Source organism: Magnolia sinica, chromosome 3 (assembly GCF_029962835.1).
Source record: "Magnolia sinica isolate HGM2019 chromosome 3, MsV1, whole genome shotgun sequence".
In the NCBI taxonomy this organism is placed as follows: domain Eukaryota; kingdom Viridiplantae; phylum Streptophyta; class Magnoliopsida; order Magnoliales; family Magnoliaceae; genus Magnolia; species Magnolia sinica.
The window spans coordinates 97,934,948-97,953,571 of record NC_080575.1 but is presented as its reverse complement, the minus strand read 5'-3'; the positions used below and the strand labels follow the sequence as shown (position 1 = coordinate 97,953,571).

The 18,624-nt window shown below is 38.6% G+C and overlaps 1 protein-coding gene across 1 annotated transcript; it reads left to right on the top strand.

The window, feature by feature from the left end:
- Nucleotides 1-8,902: 8,902 nt before the first annotated feature.
- Nucleotides 8,903-16,846, top strand: LOC131240360 (cytokinin riboside 5'-monophosphate phosphoribohydrolase LOG1-like). Its single transcript, XM_058238530.1, has 7 exons — nt 8,903-9,080; nt 9,906-10,003; nt 10,095-10,125; nt 12,010-12,109; nt 13,619-13,689; nt 14,253-14,399; nt 16,533-16,846. Exons 1-7 carry the CDS (start codon nt 8,961-8,963, stop codon nt 16,719-16,721), a joined length of 756 nt encoding a protein of 251 aa, XP_058094513.1. The 5' UTR covers nt 8,903-8,960; the 3' UTR covers nt 16,722-16,846.
- Nucleotides 16,847-18,624: the final 1,778 nt, after the last annotated feature.

Below are 18,624 nucleotides of genomic sequence, written 5' to 3'. Positions count from 1 at the left end.
GTGGGCACACGTGTAAATATAGAACCCATATAAATTGACGGATGAGATTATTTTTCTAGTCTCATTCATTTGTTTTGATTTGATGTAGCCTTGTCACACTTGCAAATGTATGTGAATGTGTACGGCTCGCCCATGCATGTGTTTGCATCACTGCAAGCTTACGGTAGTGCAACGAAGAAGTGGCCCACGTCATGTATGGAGGTCATTCAACTATCTATCAGATGGGTGTCCTCATATTAACCCCAGGTGACAAAATCAGCATTATCCAACCTTCAAGTGGGCCACAACACATGAAGCATGTGAGAGTGGATGCCCACCCTTGATTTGCAATGGAATCCACTACCTTAACCTCCATGACCAAATGAAGTGTCTAAATAGACTTTATTTCATAAACACAACTAGGTAGGCCCTCAATGCAAATGAAAGGTGGATATTCACTCCTAACTTGTTCCCTGTGGTGTGGGCCATTACAATTCATTTAATAGCCTGATTTAATAGTCAGGTGGGTAACATTTGCTAACGCCGATAACGTGCAATCTGGACTTTAGGCATGCATCACGTGGGCCCCACAAGAGCGGATTAAGTGTTACCCGGGTGTTACCCTAACCATGGGGCCTGCCTTGATGATGTTTTATATATCCACGCCGTCCATCCGCTTTTAAGCTTATTTTAGGACGTGGTCCCAAAAAATAAAGCAAATATAAGTCTGAGATGGATCACACCCCAGGAAATAGTGTTTATTTAATGCCTTGCCATTAAAAACTTCCTGGGGCCCGCTGTAATGTTTATGTAGTTTTTATTTTCCATCCAACCTGTTGATTAGGTCAAGAAGACCTGGATGAAGGGAAATTAAAATGGTCAGATTGATCCAAAACTTTTGTGGCCCACAAAAAGTTTTTAATAGTCGTTCACTACTATTTCCAGTGGTGTGGTCCACCCAAGATTTGGATATGCTTAAGTTTTGGGATCATCTCCTAAAATGAGGTGGAAAATGGATGGACAGCGTGATATACAACACGTTTATGAAGGTGGGCCCTGTCATGATATACATGTTATATCCACACCATCAATCCATTTCGTGAGATTATTATAGGGCATGGGCCCAAAAATGAAGCTGATCCAAAGCTCAAGTAGATCAGACCATAGAAAGCAGTTTTGACAATGAATTCCATCGTTGAAGCCTTCCCAATGCCGACCATGATGTTTATTTGCCATACAACCCAAATCATAAGGTCACATAGACCTTGAAATGGTAGGCATTCAATCCCCACCGCTTTTTGTGGTTTGGTTCACTTGAGCTTTAGATTTGCCTCATTTTTAGGCCCATGCAGTAAAAGGATTTCACAAAATGGATGGACAATGTGGATATAACACATACATCATGGAGGGGCCCACAAAACTTTGTGACATCAACACACCACTGAAGCACAGCACACAATCAACTCCCCCATTATGTATGTATATATGTCTATGTGTGCATGTGTGCTTGTAGAAAATAATATCTAAATACCCATGTTTTTCACCCTTAATGGTAAAGTAGATTATTGTAATCTTATTACATATTTCGGATAAGAATTGTATTTATAGACATAGGATGCCTATGCACAGTTCTATAAATAGCTGTATGCATATATTCCAAGGCAATGTACTATCCTACCTAAGATTATAATAATTTACTCTAATTACATTTAATTTTATGCATTCAAAAAGTTAAAAAATGGAAGATTGGTGAATGTGCAGTGAAAAATGACAGATTTAAATATCACCTACCTTATTTTATATGTGCACACATGCGCGTGTGTTTGAGAGAGAGAGGGGAGGAAGGGAAGGAGACCCATAAAGGCGATGGGGATCCCAAAAATAGGAATAAAAAGACATGAAAAAGAGAATAGCATGGTTCAGTTCCACCAATCTAGGCAATGGAAATTAGATTAGAGTATGAGCATATACATACAAGAAAATGAAATTAAAAAAATGCACATAGGATAATATAAAAAGGGAGACATGGGTTTTATTTCTTATTATTATATTTTTGGCTACATGTATAGTAGGAGAGATATAAGATGATAGGTGGGGAAGAGGCAAAGCAATTAGTAGAAGGGATGGCGTGGGAAGAGACAGCATGCTTGGTCTGGTGAAGGTGGGAATATGGGGCCTGTTATAATAAAAATACCATGTTTCCAATGTATGAAACAATGGTGGAGAGAGAGAGAGAGTGGCCACCCCTACAATCAGATAGGAAGAGGAGATGAACCAACATACATGTTTTTTATTCGAATATCCATGCAGTGTATTGCAGTGTATGATCAGGTGGACGTACTCTCTCTCTCTCTCTCGTACTCTCTCTCTCTCTCTCTCTCTCTCAATGTAGTGGACACCCACATGAGACAATGACAGGTGGGCCACAACTGTACAAAAACAAATCAGCGGCTGAGAGAAGTTGCTCATCGATCGGTTGGTGTTCTGTGTGGGTGTGCTTCACACATGGTAATCATATTTGCAAGTGACGCAGGAATGGATGTGATGAGGTCAAACACGTCTTCCTCAGGAATAGTTACTCCTTTATGAACTCATTAGAGAGAGTCCTTGAAAAATGAAATTATAACTAGAGGTGGGCACAGGATGACCCGATCCAGCTAACTCGACTCGGTCCAATCTGACTCGACCCGAACTAAATGGGTGAGCTAGTCTGAACCGAGTAAGCTTCGCCCAATCTGAACTTAAATCAAGTTGAGTTCGAGTTACCTAGTAACTTGACCCGAATCTTGATTGGTTACACTCGACTCGATCCGAAACTCGACTCGACCTGACTCTCTAACCGTACCCCAACTCGATCTCAGCTTCTCTCTCTCTCCTTCCCTCATCCTCCTCCTCTTCCAAGACCAGCAACCACCCACTACCATCACCCTCCTCTCTCTCCCCTCCACTCCCTCCCTCCATCCATCCCTCATCCTCCTCTTCCTCTTCCAAGTCCGACAACCACCCACCACCATCACCCTCCTCTTTCTCTCTCTCCCTCCTTTATTTCTCAATCCGAGTTGGTGCCAATTCGACCCGACTCGGTACTTCTAACCAGATCAGACTTGGTCCGGATCGGTCTAGGCTAGATTGAACTCGAATCGAGCCAGGCATGCTGGACTCGGTATCGAGTTGGATCGAGTTCGGATCAAGCCTATTTCAAAACCGGATCGAGTTGAGTCAGCCCTAACTCAGTTCGACTCGACTCGATGCCCAACTCTAATTATAACCCGTTCAAATAGTGATATCAAACTTAGTAAAAAGTTTTGAAATAAAACTCCAACTCAAACTCTTTAAAAATCACGGCACTTTCATAATTTCTACTAGATTAATTGGTTACGGTAAAAATAATAAGTGTACGGTTTAACATAACCACGTTGTTTTTTATTTTATTTTCTAAGCCCTATTTTATGATGGACGCAACTACTGGAGTTCAAAAGATCAAGAGTTATGATTAGAGTTATATATGATTGAACTAAAACTTATTATAATTAATAAAAATGAAATTAAAATAAATTTTAAACTATCGATCCAATGGAATCTAGCAAATTTGTCGTAGGTAACCCGGCGTACGTAGTGGGCTTAGGTGGCTAAAGTAGCTTCTCTCAGCCCAAAATCATACACTACAGCGAATAACTCATTTCATATTACGAGATACACCTGCATTAATGTTCTAACCATCCTGATCACTTCCACCTTTGATCCATCTTGGCCATGAAATTGTCCGCGACCCGCTGTACATCAGCGCGCCTTACATGATGCATGGAATCAACTCGGTGAGGGCCGCCCATGGTCTGATTTTATACACTTGTGAATTGTTCCCACGTGTGAGTTGGGTGCAATTTGTAAGTGTGTCATTGGTATTTCGGACATTAGTGCTCGGGTGTTACTCCAACATGCGTGGGACCTAGCCTCCATGATCGGAGCCTACCATGGGTGGACCATGGTTCGAATTTACACTGATTGGATGATTTGTTGGAACCGTTGTGGTCTACAAACTGCAAGTGAACAGTTAAAACCACAAAGATCAACATTCTCCATCCAAAGGTCCTTTAATGGACGGATTGGATCAAGGCAATCGATGCAGTTCTTGTATTTCAGCCGCACAAGGACGGCACTCACCAGATGAGTGGTCACAAACACCAGGTGTGAGCCCCATGCAAAAACTACATGTTTCTGTGGTCTATCTTAGCCTATTCAAGGCGGACGTGGATTGCATTACTTACACTTAGGTCGCTACTGGACCGTGTGCTCCTTGGGCCCCACAATGATGTAAGTGTTTTATCTACGTCGTTCATCCGTTTTTAGATCATTATTTTAGGTCATGATCTCAAAAATTGAGATAGATTACAATCTCAGGTGGGCCACACAATAGGAAAATAGCAGTGATTGAAAGCCAACAATTAAAAACTTCCAAGGCCCGCTAATTTTTATTTGTCATCCAACCTGTTGATTAGGTCACACATACAAATGAATGGAAAACAAAATTATCAGCTTAATACAAACCTTTAATGTCTCCCACAAAGTCTTTAATGACAGTCGTTCGCGCACTACTTTTTCCAGTGATGTGGTCCACCTGAAATTTGGATTTGCGTCATTATTATTATTATTTTTTTGTATATACAGCTTTTATAAATATTGGATATACAGGAGTAAACTCATGCCCTTAAATTATTATGAAAAATTGGATATACAGCTTTTATAAAAACACATAAGTCGTAGTGGGCCCCACAGACCACCGTCCAAAAGCGACTGGCTACTGGCAGTGTCAGTGTGCAATCCGCGTCCCTCCACGGCTTCTATAAAAACAATGAGAGAAGGTGGGGCCTACGCCTTCTTAAGAACGAAGAGACCTGTTGTAGAGGGAGCATAGAACGGATATCAAACCAAATCGGTTGATCTTAACCATCTGACATCGGTCTTTGGATTTGCACATCTACCCTTTTCGTTTCAACCTTCCATCGGTTGGATACTAATTGGACGGTTAGGATCGTGTAATAATCATATTACAAGAACGATATTAGGGAACGGCCAAATAGTCCACCAAAACAACGGCTCAGATTACAAAGAGCACCATGCAATGCTTCATCACCGTTACTCCTCGAACCAACGTGTATGGAATGCTTTGGCAGTACACCGGAGTTTTTTCATTTGGGGACCCATGTTAGGGTGATCTGAACCATTGGAATGATGGGCCTCACCGTGGAAGATCCATGAACGAAACATCCTCTAGATTGAAGATCCTGACCATCTAATACTTTCAATCAAAACCGTTGCTATATTTTCTGGTCACCGATTGAATTGTCAGTGTCTTCCCCTCACTAGCCACCCTTTTTTCTGCATAGACCATTCCCCGTAGGGACCACAATATCAACGGTCCGGATCGATGATCCACGAACGTACAAATTTGAAAATCGAGTACACTTACTACCCTAAGCATAGTAGCCGCCGCTTACTGTTACGCTCATCCTAGTTGATTTGACACACCTTTTCATTCTACTTTTGGTAAACAGTTGTACCGTCATATTACCAAAAATAGAAGAACAAGGGCGTATCTATCAATTAAAATGGGTGCCCATATCAATTGTCTTGTATTGCATTATTATAAAATGACTTTATTACGCGCGCCGGGTCCAGTCCTGTCCATGGTCGCCGCCGGTGGATAGCACGCGCATGCTGTGCACCTCATTGACCGTACGCGTGGCGTCATCATGCCATTCGTGATTGCGACCGTCCAAATAGTGGGCCCCATAGGGATGGAAGATAGCTCCAAAAAATTACTGATGGGATGATATTAACCGTCAGATTTCGTCCCTTTGCATGTGGCCGCTGATCATTATAAGATTTTCCGTTATACTTTATCGACATTGAATCCCGTGATTTTTGGAACGCCCGGATGTGTATGCCACGTGGCAACTGTAGTGCTAGCTTGGGACGTGGATTGCCTGTATCATAAATCCACTCCGTACATCAGTTATACCACAATAGAACAGAAATAAATAAATCAGATAGATTAAAAACTCAAGGGGACCACACTACGTGGGATCGGAAACGTTCAACGTTGAAACCTCTGGCCCTCACAAAATTTCCAATGGTGTGGCCTACCCGAATATTGGATTTGTCTGATTTTTTTATTTCTATACTATTTTCGTCTTGCAAAACTGATGGACGGAGTGGATTTTCTACGGACATCTATGTGCGCCCCACACAGCTTCCAACTACAGGAACTTACGTGGACGCTAGCTTCTCGGAGCTTGCTTGGTGCATACGCCTGCAACTAATGGGACCCCACCAACGGTGGGGATCGCTGGAGAGAAAAAGGTTCCCATATCCCTATCGGTCTAAATAAATATCTCCATTGGAAATTAGCATGTGTTCCTTAGAAATTGTTCCAAAACAGAGACCTGATCGCCCACGCACTGCTTGCATTTTCAGCCACCGAAAATTATTAAAATTATCGAGTAGAGATATTTTCTTTAGAGTACAGAGAATGACATATGTGGAGAGAAAAGTGAAGTTGAGATAGAGAGAGAGAGAGAGGAGGCTTATGATTTTCTTTTATTTATATTAGATGCAGATGATGGTATTATGAGAGTCATTGGTAATTATAGTAACTGATTTTAGCTGCATTGTAATTGTGAGATGTGGGACCATGATGGATAGGTGAAGGATAAGCCAAATATGTTAACGGTCACAATTCTACCACACCTCCCTTTACATGATTTTAAAGCATCACAGCTAAGTGGGGCCAAATCACACTATCCAACATTTAGAATAATTCAAACTGTTGATCAATAAAGCCCACCTTATAAGATTCTTACAAAACAAGAGGTCAAGATTACTTGAATTCAGGTTGGATGGATTGAGTTGAGTGAGAATGGCTTAAACAGGCATGGTATATTGTAATGGCTATAACGTTGTAATTGGTTAACCATTTTCATACATGATATATACTGTTAGAACATCACTGATGAACTTTCGGCCCTGGCTAATTATCCAATGTTTGTAGGCTTGTAAATTGCTTAGCAAAAGTCAAATCATTTTAAGAGTCTAGTTAAGATTTTAAGTTAAAGTTTATCAATTTTATTCATCTATTTTTATTTTTTTAAGAGTGTTCTGATTTTTTTAAAAAAATTATTTTATTTGTCTAATGATTTTTTTAGAAGTTTTGGTAAGATTATACTCCCTTTTACCATTTTGTAAAAGTTAACTTATTTTGTGTCAAATTAAAATTTAGAGTTTATTTTTTTTTTTAACAGACGTGTAAATCTGAAGCAACACGCGTCCATGTATAATATTAATTTTATTTCTCATGTTTTGAAATTTCCTTTTCTTTATGAATTGGGCCCACCTTGTAGGCATGTGGTTTATCCATGCCCTCCGTCCATTTTTTTTGACATCAATTTACTAGTTGAGTTCAAAATCTCCTAGGGTGCACAATGTTATGTATTTGTCATCTAACCTTCTTATAATGAATAAAGGGAAGACACAAATATCATTTTGATCCAAAACTTTTGTGGCCCCATGATATTTCTTGTGGCGTGATCCACTTGGGTTTTAGATATATTTAATTTTAAGGCTCAAGCTATAAAATTACCGGGTAAAATGGATGATCAGAGCAGAAAAAATACATACATCAGGGTCCACATCAGATGACAGAGGATTGGTCTAAATAAAATCAGCTCGACGAACTTAAGAGACCACGTTTCGGTTTTATATGTGAGTTTACAGTATCCCTGGCGAAGCCTCGTATGCATTTATTTATTTTGAAGCAGATATTTGGCCTCATTGCAAACAATGGACGGAGTGGATGTATCACGCATAACAAAGTGATCCCACCTACTCATGTGTCATACGGGGTGTTATGGGCCCCACAGTGAAGCATATGATTTTAGTGTATTGTCTTGAAAATTAAGCAGATGCAAATATTTAGTGGACCACTAAACCGCAGGAAATAATGTTGATTCAACCGCCATAGTAAAAAAATAAAAACACGGAGCCACTCAAATTTTGGATAAAATGATATTAGTGTTTTAGCTTCATTTATGTCTGTGTGACCTAATCAACCGGTTGTAATATAAATAAATATTACAATGGGTCATAGGAAGCTTTTAATGGTGAGCGTCCAATCACCACTGTTTTCTTATGGTACGGTCCACTTGAAATTTGCATATGACTCATTTTTGGAATTATGCCCTTAAATAATAATATAAAATAGATGTACGGTGTGGATAAAGCACATGCATCATGGTAGGCGCATCAAGCATTTCGACTGTAGTGGAGGGGTTACTCAATTAATGGAATCCACATGCGTGAGATTAAAAAGTAAAATAAGAAAATAGGAAAAAGTAAAATAGAGAGGCTGCCAAGCAGGATTGCGGAGGGGACATGATTCCGTGGTGTTTATATGTTAATCTAAACCGTTCATAAGACGAGCCTCACTAATATTAATAGATACTTATAAAATCAGCATGATCCAAAGGTCAGGAAGGCCACACACACGGTCAAACTTAAATGTTTTAGGTGTGACTTACATTGTTTCTGAGAAGTGGCCCACTTGAGTTTTGGATTGGGCTAATTTTTTTCATAGACAGTGAACATGAGAAGACCCTCTTAATAGACGGAGCGGATTTTACACACTACAAACGTGTGCCACACGAAGCTGGTACGGTTCATGAATAGAACGTGTGTTGGAGAGGATTTCCATCGGTGGGAAGGGAGAAAATAGAGTAGAAAATCTGAATTTTTTTTCTGAAAAAAGAATTATGGGAGGGAGAGTTTGGCACGCGCAAGCATGTACGAGAACCCAACCATGTGGGCGGCTGAGCGTGCGAACATGCGCACGTGCGTAGTTTTTGTTAAATACGCACGCGTAGGCACTAGTGAGCCAGGTGTGATATTTGTATCGTGGTGCAAAGAGAGAGAGAGAGAGAGAGAGAGAGATGGAGAGGGAGAAGGAAATGAAGGAGTCGAAATTCAAGAGGATTTGTGTATTCTGTGGGAGTAGCCAAGGAAAGAAGAGCAGCTACCAAGATGCTGCTATAGAGCTTGGCAAGGAGCTGGTACCATGCTCTCTCTCTTTCTCTCTCTCAAAGGAGAATGATTTCATGGGTTTTTCTAAATTTTTTAATCTTGGGTTCTTACGAATTGTTTCATTATTATTTAATCTTTTATTGGATTTTCTCTTGAGTTCTTGGTAGAAGTTGATCTTCCATGTTGGGTTTGTTTTCTTTTTCTTTTTAATCTCTTATTAGTTTCTGATTTTCTCTCATGGGTTTCACTTCAAAATTCCTTATTACAAATGGGTTTTTGTTTGTTGATTTTTCATGGTCTCTCTCTTTTGAAAAGATATACATATCAATACCCAGTTTCTAGACTTGTATTACCAAATTCTCTCTTCAGTTCTTCATCATCTTAACCATTATTACAACAAGTTTCTAAAGATCTGGACCATCAAATATTCCACATCTTCATGTAATCCAGACCATCCAATCCTTCCCATTCTCTTCCAATGACACTCTTTAAATGCACTTCTAAGGTGTACTCTTCTTCAGAACTGGAATCTATTCTGCACAGATACATACAAGAAATGGGTATGGTAGAGTACATCTTGGAGTTGTTTATTTCACCCCCTTTTGACTGTAACTGTATTTTGATGGGCACTGTTTTCTCTGTGAAATGAATTTACTTTGAAGGTATGTTTCCCTAAAGTCTATCATGTTTTTTTTTTTTTTTTGGTGGAGCTGATATGTACACCCCCTTTTTCTACGTACACGCCTTTTCTGTTCGGATAAAGAGCATTTCAATCATTGGATTGGAATGAATAGAGAGGATGTAAATGTCATTTTCTGGTTCTCTCTTCAGCTGAGATGTTTGGTTTGTTGCAGGTGTCAAGGAACATTGATTTGGTATATGGAGGAGGCAGTATTGGTCTGATGGGCTTAGTTTCACAAGCTGTTTTTCATGGTGGTCGCCATGTTATTGGGTGAGTAGAGAGAGAGAGAAAGGTTGGTGGGATTTGGGTTTTTTTTTTTCCTTCATGAACTGATTTTTGTCATGTTCCTGTCTGTCTGCAGAGTCATTCCCAAGACGCTCATGCCTCGAGAGGTATGTCTGCTATAACTAAAAGTCTTAAAGCTTTTCATGTAAAATCATTTTAAAATAAAAAGAAAAAACTTGTTTTTGCTGCTGCCTTTATTTTTCTAATCCAATTTTCTACGGTTGGTGTTTGGGTATCTGCACATTTTGTTTGGATATCTACTATTCTCATTTGGGTCCCACTTTGAATTGGTTTTGATGCTTGTCACTTTGTTTTCTGATTTCAGTAAAGCTATTTTTATTAAAAATCATTTTCAAATGAAAAAAAATAGAAAACTATCATATTCGTTCTTTCTGTCTATTTTTTCAGATAGCTACATTTCCCCCACTTTGTTATTTGGGTTGTTCTTCATTTTTTAGTTTTTATATTTTATTAGAAAGTTGATACGTACACCCACCTGGTTGGTTTTGTACACCAATTTTCAATTTTGAGTGTTGACACCATCTTCACATCTGAAAATGGAAATAGTACAAATGTGTGGTTTGTCGAATCTCATAATGGAATACTGATAAAGCATGCCAATACTCTACAAGGGTGTATGATACTCTGGTGTAGTGTGATGGATGATATGCAGGATCTAGAAATTATTTGGTAATTCAAACGTGGCGTACAAGTAATTCAAATTCTGGGTTCGACTTTGGATGCAGCATGGACCAACAGTTCAGTCTATTTGATTATCCCACTGTAACTTTTATTGGACGGTTAAAATGAGAAATATCTAATGGCCCTATTTCAAGAAACAAGATCGGAGATTAGGATTATTCAACCAATCTAATTTTTGGTGTTTTACTTAGTGTTAAGTGAGTTGCACAATTTAGCCGGTTTATCACGAGTTATTCTTATAAATTCTCAGCTCATGCGTATCAAGTTCCATACACTACCAGAGTACTAAATGATTCCCTGGGATGACATTCCTCCTTTTTTTATTTTTTTTAAATTTTTTTTATAAATAATTGGGTAAGGCATTACCCACTTTCCTGATGTGGACAAACTGCAATGTTAGTTTTACATAATTAAAAAAGGGTTGGTGACTCGTGCTTCTCACATTTGGAACTGATATACGGTTATCCAGACCATCCAAATTGTGGGTCCCGTAGTACATGGATCTTATCTATAAAATCACACTCATAATAAAATCCTAACGGCCATCCAATTAATGTCTACCAGATGGATGGTTAGAAGCACAATAATGAGTGGTCCAAATTCTCAGGAAAATGACATGTGAAATTTTAAGATAATACTCTATCCACAGTTCGGTCAGCGATTTGGACAGACTGGAATGGATAAGACTATGCCAGATGTACGGTTGAAGGGTCACCATACTTTTCCAAGTTGTGCAAAACAAACACAGGAGTAATGCGATGGATAGAAAAGTAATTATAATTAGTCGCCGAGGAATTGCCGATTTTGAACAAATGGATTGAGTTCACAGCCACTGCAGCACTCATCATTGCTTCCTGCAGTCCTGCACTGCCACGTTGCCTCCCCACAAGAAAAGCAGTGTAAAAAGGCGGGTTGTCCTCGAGCCACTGAGATGAAATCCTGGACCGCCAGCTGGTACGTGGGAATGAGTTGAACAAGAACAACCACCTCATGGGTGGGCCCCACATAATGGACAGGCCATGAATAGTCCCCCTGTCTGTGGAAAAAACAAAGGACTCAACACTCTCCAAACTCGACATGACTATAATGAACTTATCTGTCCAATGTCCATAGATCAACGGCCATGATCGTCTGTGGACCCAACTTGCTGTCTACGGATTACTTCTGTAGTCTGCGGACTACAAATTCAGAAGAACTCTCTCTGACCAATGACTAATGACCGTTGACCAACCTGACTTCTCTCTCTCTCTATCTTTTTCTGTTTTATAATTTCTATTTTGTGATTACAGATAACTGGGGAGACAGTGGGGGAAGTGAAAGCAGTAGCAGATATGCACCAAAGAAAGGCAGAGATGGCTAGACAGTCTGATGCCTTTATTGCCTTGCCTGGTTTGTGTAATCTTACTGCAAATCCTCACCCAACAATATTGCACTGCCCCACCTCTAATGCATTAAAAAGATAATAATAAAGAAGACCCAAGTCCTATTTTTTTGATTGCTGATACAAGCACCCTTATAAGTTCAGAGAAAGAGAGACAGAATCCTTGTAAAAACATGCTTTCTTTTCTTTATCTTTTCTTTTTTAAAGTAAGTTGGTCAAAATGAAAGAACCCATGTCTTGATTCTTCAAAACAAAGGAATGGAAGCTCTTCATTGGATTTTTTTTTCCTTTTTGACTTGATAAAAAACCAGACCACCTTTAACCCAAATCAAGAAAGGAAGAAAGGAAGGAAGGAAGAAAGAAAATAAGAGTACTTTTTGTTGCATTCTCAGTTAAAGGTAAAAAAAAAAAAAAAATAGAAAGAGAGAGAGAAAGAAAGAGAGAGAAAAAGCGATGTCTACATTCTTTACAAAATTACTATATCATCTTACAACATTTAAAACAATATCCTCAAATCATGCTTTGCATTGCTAGAACAGCACTCCACCATAGCCTTCAATCCTTTTCTTTTATTTCCTTTTTATTTTTTCCAACTCATCCCCAAGTCCAGGGAAAAAGAGGATCATTCAAAAAGCACAAAAAACCACATATTTTCGTCTAAATTGATTTTTCCACCCTTCTTTTTTTTCTTTTTTTAAAGCCCATATGGATGCTGGAAAATCTTCCAATTTATCGGGAGAAATTCAAAATAACGTGATATTTTGGTCTTGCATACATGGTTATTGCATGGACTAAAGCTTCCAGCCAAAAACAGACAGAGACTCTGAAAGCAACTGTTCCAAATTCCAGTCCAAAATTATCACAGTGAGTTGGAACTTTGAAATTTGAAGTTGGTCCTCTCACAGACCCCAAGACCCATGATTAGAGAGCAACCCTTGAATACTTCCTAACCCTTCAACATCTGACACTGAAGTTTAGGCCCTTGAGAAGGCCTGCCTCTCTGTTTTCAGCCCTTTTTTTGTTATTTAAAAAAAAATAAAAATAAAAAATTCCCATATACAGTGACAGAAGTGTACTCTCAAATTACCCTATAAAGAAAAACTAAGTTCATCTGCTAAAATATATGTATATTCCCACAGGGGAGCTGCTATTTAAACCCACATTTTTTATAGTTAAACCATTCCTTTCTACTTTTATCAATGAAACAGTAAAAGCTTGTACGGTTCTCTACCAAAAGTAGAAAAGAAAGGTTGTTGGGTGCAAATAAAAAGTTCTAATGCATTACTGGATGTGGGGTTGAGTGACCATTTTACCATTTTACCCATGAGCCAATGTAGACTGCACTATTCATTGGTGAGAGGTTGAAGGGTGAATTAGTCATTTTATGCAGCATTAGCTGCAAAAATTACTTACACAAGCTGTTTGAGCTAATCTTTAGTAGAAAAGCCTTTTCTGTTTTAGCACCACTGATTGGGTTGGAGTTTATAGACTAAAGAACTTGTATGGTCTTAATACAGGTGGTTATGGGACTCTTGAAGAGCTGCTTGAAGTGATAACTTGGGCTCAACTAGGCATACATGACAAACCGGTAAGGCCCACCATCACGAATCTGATGTTCGCACAGACAGTTGACTTGCATCCACGCTGTTGATTTAGTCGCAGCTTGATACACACCCCATGATTTGTGGTTGCTACGCCGAATAAATATTATGCAGTCCTTTGGGTGCATTTGGATGCTCAATTGAATTGAATTGCAACGAGTCGATTCAACACAAAGGAAATGACAAGTGGGTGTGGCACCATTCAATTCATAATTGCAATCCATTAATTTCAAGTTGGATTCGAAATGACTGTAACAAGAATTGTGGGGTGAATCCTTTGTTATTTATGAACAGAGTGGGGCTAGCTCCACATGAGTCATTTTCTCTTGATTTGAATTGAGTTATTACAATTCAATTCAAATGAGTACCCAAAAACACCTTCATTTGCTTCCTCTTCTTATTATTAATTTTTAATTTTTTTTAATTTTTTTAATTTTTAATTTTTAATTTTATTTTTAGCAGTGAGCTCTCCTTGAAATTTGTTAAATCCACCTGCTAAGGATCCACATTGTAGAGTTACTTAATCTAGTGAATTTGCTGAGTATTGCAGGTGGGGTTGTTGAATGTGGATGGATACTACAATTCTTTGCTATCTTTCATTGACAAAGCTGTAGAGGAAGGATTCATTAGCCCCCCAAGCGCGCGCCATATCATTGTATCTGCCCCAACGCCAAAAGAGTTAGTGAAGAAGTTAGAGGTAACATTTCTGAAATCTCCATCGGCTTGATAGCTCATGTATATGGCTAGTTCCCCAAATTCCTTACAAAATGTTGACATATATGCTATTATAAACAATGGGTAATGGAACTTTCTCAAAGATCATGTCTCCAACCTCATGACTGTAACAAATGATAATGTTTCAGCCGAACTTCTTACTATTTCCGATTCATCGGTGACATTTGCAATGGCTTTATTGAAATCCTTCTCTGTTTCTTCTGACATGGAGTTATTGAAGGAATTGCTTGCTATGAAATATCTGCAGTTCCATAATCTTTCGTTAGCTTCTATTGGAAACTTTAAAAGAAGGGTTTTCTTTTTCTTTATCTTTTTGGTTCTGTAGAGATGAATGAACTTCAATCCTACTACGAGTGATAAACATTCTAACTTAATGAAAGGTTTTTTCAGTCACTGCCAGATAATTTTCTACACATACATAACAACGCCCAGCTATCATTACTCATTAGAGTAGAATTCCGAATCCTAGTTTCCACTTGTGTGAGATCCAAGCTGTTCATCAGATGCGACCCACTATAAGTGTTCTGTGGCCCAATAATCAGGAGGCATCAACATACTTGCCCATGTAAGCTGTTGGACAATCTTTTTTAATCATCATTTTTCCATAGAGCATGTGGCCAACCTGATGACCAGATTGACCTGGCATGTTTTTCAGGCCACGGCATATAAACAGTGGGACAACACCAGAAGACCAGATGTATGACCCAGATATTGCAAACCCATGCCACATTACACATGCTGGTGCGATCATCTGGTGTCAGATATCATATCCTACAATAAGTAACTCTTGCATGTCTCTAGTCAGTGAGCATCTGTCACTCTCAGATTACTAAGTACTTACAGAAACTGAATGAGGCGTTTCTATTTGGGTGTTCTAAATCATGATATCACAAACAAAACAATAATAAATCATATGGCTATTGATAATTTCTTGAAAAGAATGGCACAAATTCCATTATCATTTGTTTCTTGTTCTGTTCCTAGAACAAAATCACCCATGGTGTTCCCATATTCAAACCTTTGAGAAAGCAATTCACGTCACCTGCTTCCATTCATACCATGAAATTTGTAAAATTTCTATTGATATAATCAAAGTCATGTGCTTCCTTTCATCGGAAAGGTCTTCGAATCAGATCATCAGCCCTCAATGCCTCAAAAGATCTCTGCATTTGTCTTAGTTGCATCTCTTATAGTTTCCTGAAGATATTTCAACTGTTTTCTCGGTAGCTGGCCAACTTTGAGGGGAGATAAACAAATCATAACCATAAAATCTTTTATCATTGAGAAGTGTTGTACTTGCTAACGGCCTATCTAAACCCCAAGAATAAGAATGGATTTGAATGTGCTTCAAAACCATTCACATTCCATGGGAATGGAGTGCAACCTGCGAAATATGGCAGGTGGGGACTAAATATTTCTGTCTACAGAATGCATCTCAAATGGAATTGCTGAAGCGTGAGTGTGTGCGTATGTAGACCCATTACTCCTTTAAATACCATATAATATGTTTTTGATTTATTATTAATAAGATTAGAATTAGAGGGTAATTCTCTCTAAACTCCTTTTCCTTCTCAAAAGAAAAAAAAAAAAAGAAAAAAAAAAAAGAAAAAAGAAAAGAAAAAAGAAAAAAGAAAAAAAAAAAAAGTGGTGTCCTGAAGGAGTTCTGGATATTAACATGAATGACAATGATGCAATCCGCAGTCATCCAATTCTCACGCTGGGTGGAATATTGCACTCCCATCTGCATTTTACAGCATTTCAAACAGGACCTAAGGGTGTGATTGCTAACTTCTCTTTCAAAATAGAAGCCATTCTACCCTTTAGAACAGCTTCTATTTTGGCTTCTGGCGGTGTTACCAAATGCACCCTAAAGTTATCAAATACTCGTCAAATGAAAGACTCTTAATCTTTGAAATTCTTCAACTATGCACTTTCACCTGCGCAGTCACTCTTGCATAAACACACTACCAATATGTTTGTATTTATGCATTTGACCGCATATATACATGTACATAAATGTATATGTTCATCATGTATACTTCTTGTCGGAGAGGTAAAACTGACCATGGAAAAATTCTTCGTCTTTTGATTACAGGAGTATGTTCCGTGCCATGAAAGAGTTGCTTCGAAGCTGAGTTGGGAAATGGAACAGCTTGGATACTCTCCAAAATGCCAGATTATAGGCATGGAGGAGTTTCAAAGTGAGGAAATGGAACAGCTTGGATACTCTACAAAATGCCAGATTATAGGTATGGAGGAGTTGCAAAGTGAGATAAATAGATGAATGGAAACTAGCGATCATGATGGGCGGCATGGAAAAAAAATCAAAAGTTTTTGCTGCAATAGAGTTCTGGGAATTTTTTTGTAAAGTACAGCAAAGTGCTTCGAAATATAATCCCTTTTATGTTAGTTTGTGTTTCACATTAATTTCAATTAACCCTTTGAAATTGCAAAATACCGTAACGACCTGTTTGTGTGACAATCCTCTTTCATTTAAAATGATTTTTCCACATGAGAGATCATTCAGTGCTTGTTGGTAACCAACCAAGAGGTTCTTGGATTGATCACATTAATTTATTCACCTGGCCCACCCTATAGTGGATGAAATTTCTTTTAAGGCTTGCAGTCTGGCACCATGATTCACTTAATGGATGGTCTGGATCACTCGCATATGCCGTGCATTGGTACATGTTAAAGCTTGTGCTACTTCAAACTCATTTTTGTGGAAATTAGTTTCTGGGTTTCATGCATATAAAAATACACAATGGTTAGGGACTCAAATTAAATGAAATGAGGCCATCACCCAAACAGGCCTTAGCCTTAAGTTGCCATCTGCTTTACCTCAGTCGGGCTGCAATTTTTTGCAATTTCAGAACTAGCCAAATTGCATTTTGAATCTTTTAAAATCTTTTCCGCTGTAATCAACATGGATCATCCATTTCTTAACCAATCGTCTGGCCCGGGTGGTTCTGCCCTCCACCCCAGTTATACAGATGGTGGAAGATTAGATTGAGAGAAATCCAGTAGAGATAATTCTATTGAAGGTAAAAACACAACAAGAAACCAGCGTTGAGCTGGGCTATCTATTTCCCATCGTATCGGCTCAAAGTAAGGATTCCTCACATATCTATCAGAAGTGGAAGTGAGCAAGCCATCCATTTTATGCACTTTCTAGCAGAAATCAATCCTACGTGATTGCTACCTGAAGAACCATAGATACACTCTTAGGGTATGTGTGGTTGTGCCAAAATTTGTGATTTTTTTTACCAAATTAAATTGGCTAATAATGAATTTTGGTGCAACCAAATGCATCCTAAATCAAGTGTGTGTTGTGCATGAGGTCACAAGAGTTGGGTCCTTACTCATGCCTCAGTAGTAGACTCATAAGAGTTTCAACATGAAGTCACAGGTTCGAGTACCCATCCTGGTATGAGTGTGTAGGAAGCTTGTGGTGTGCACATGCTTACCGGATTGGGGTTTGACGGTCATATCAAAATTGATTATCATGTTTGGCTCACCTAAGTCTTGCATTTGTGGGGCAAAAATGAGATGAAATGATTTTTCATTGTCATCCAAACCAAGCTTGCTAAGCTCACTAAGTGACTGCTTGGATATAGGCAAAGTTCTGTTGCAAGAGGCGGTGTTTGAGTTGTCAGTATTGTTATAAGTTTCATTGGTCGGAGATAAAGATATAATATTGTTATCGCTGATAAATAAAGAAAAACATGGGAAAACGCTGGAATCTTTTAGAAAAACTTCAAGAGATACCTAAATACATATATTTGCATATTTAGAAATAAAAAATCTATAAAAAGAATGCATACATAATAAATTTTCATTTAATGAAAACCTAAAAACATATAAGAAATCACTTTAATAATAACCAAAATCCAATCATCCATCCAAACCATCACGTCCAACCATCTAATCCATCCCATGTATCCATCCATCCAGCCAGCTAGCCATCCAATTTATGCATCCATTCCAAACTTTTGTGGGCCCAAAGAAGTTTTTAATGGTGGGTATTCAATGACCACTATTTCATGTGGGGTGGTCCACTTGAGACATCTGATTGGTGGGCATTCATATAATTGTCTTACATGATGAGAATGACTTATCATTTAACATAAGGCATCTACATATTGGGTACAATCCGGTGACTGGCTCGATCTCACAAAAGGATTTCA

Bases quoted from the DNA above. Each gene is read 5' to 3' on its own strand.
- LOC131240360 (XM_058238530.1), top strand. From the start codon at position 8,961: ATGGAGAGGGAGAAGGAAATGAAGGAGTCGAAATTCAAGAGGATTTGT. The intron at 10,004-10,094 runs GTGAGTAGAGAG...GTCTGTCTGCAG, and splicing joins GGTGGTCGCCATGTTATTGG to AGTCATTCCCAAGACGCTCA. The intron at 13,690-14,252 runs GTAAGGCCCACC...TGAGTATTGCAG, and splicing joins TAGGCATACATGACAAACCG to GTGGGGTTGTTGAATGTGGA.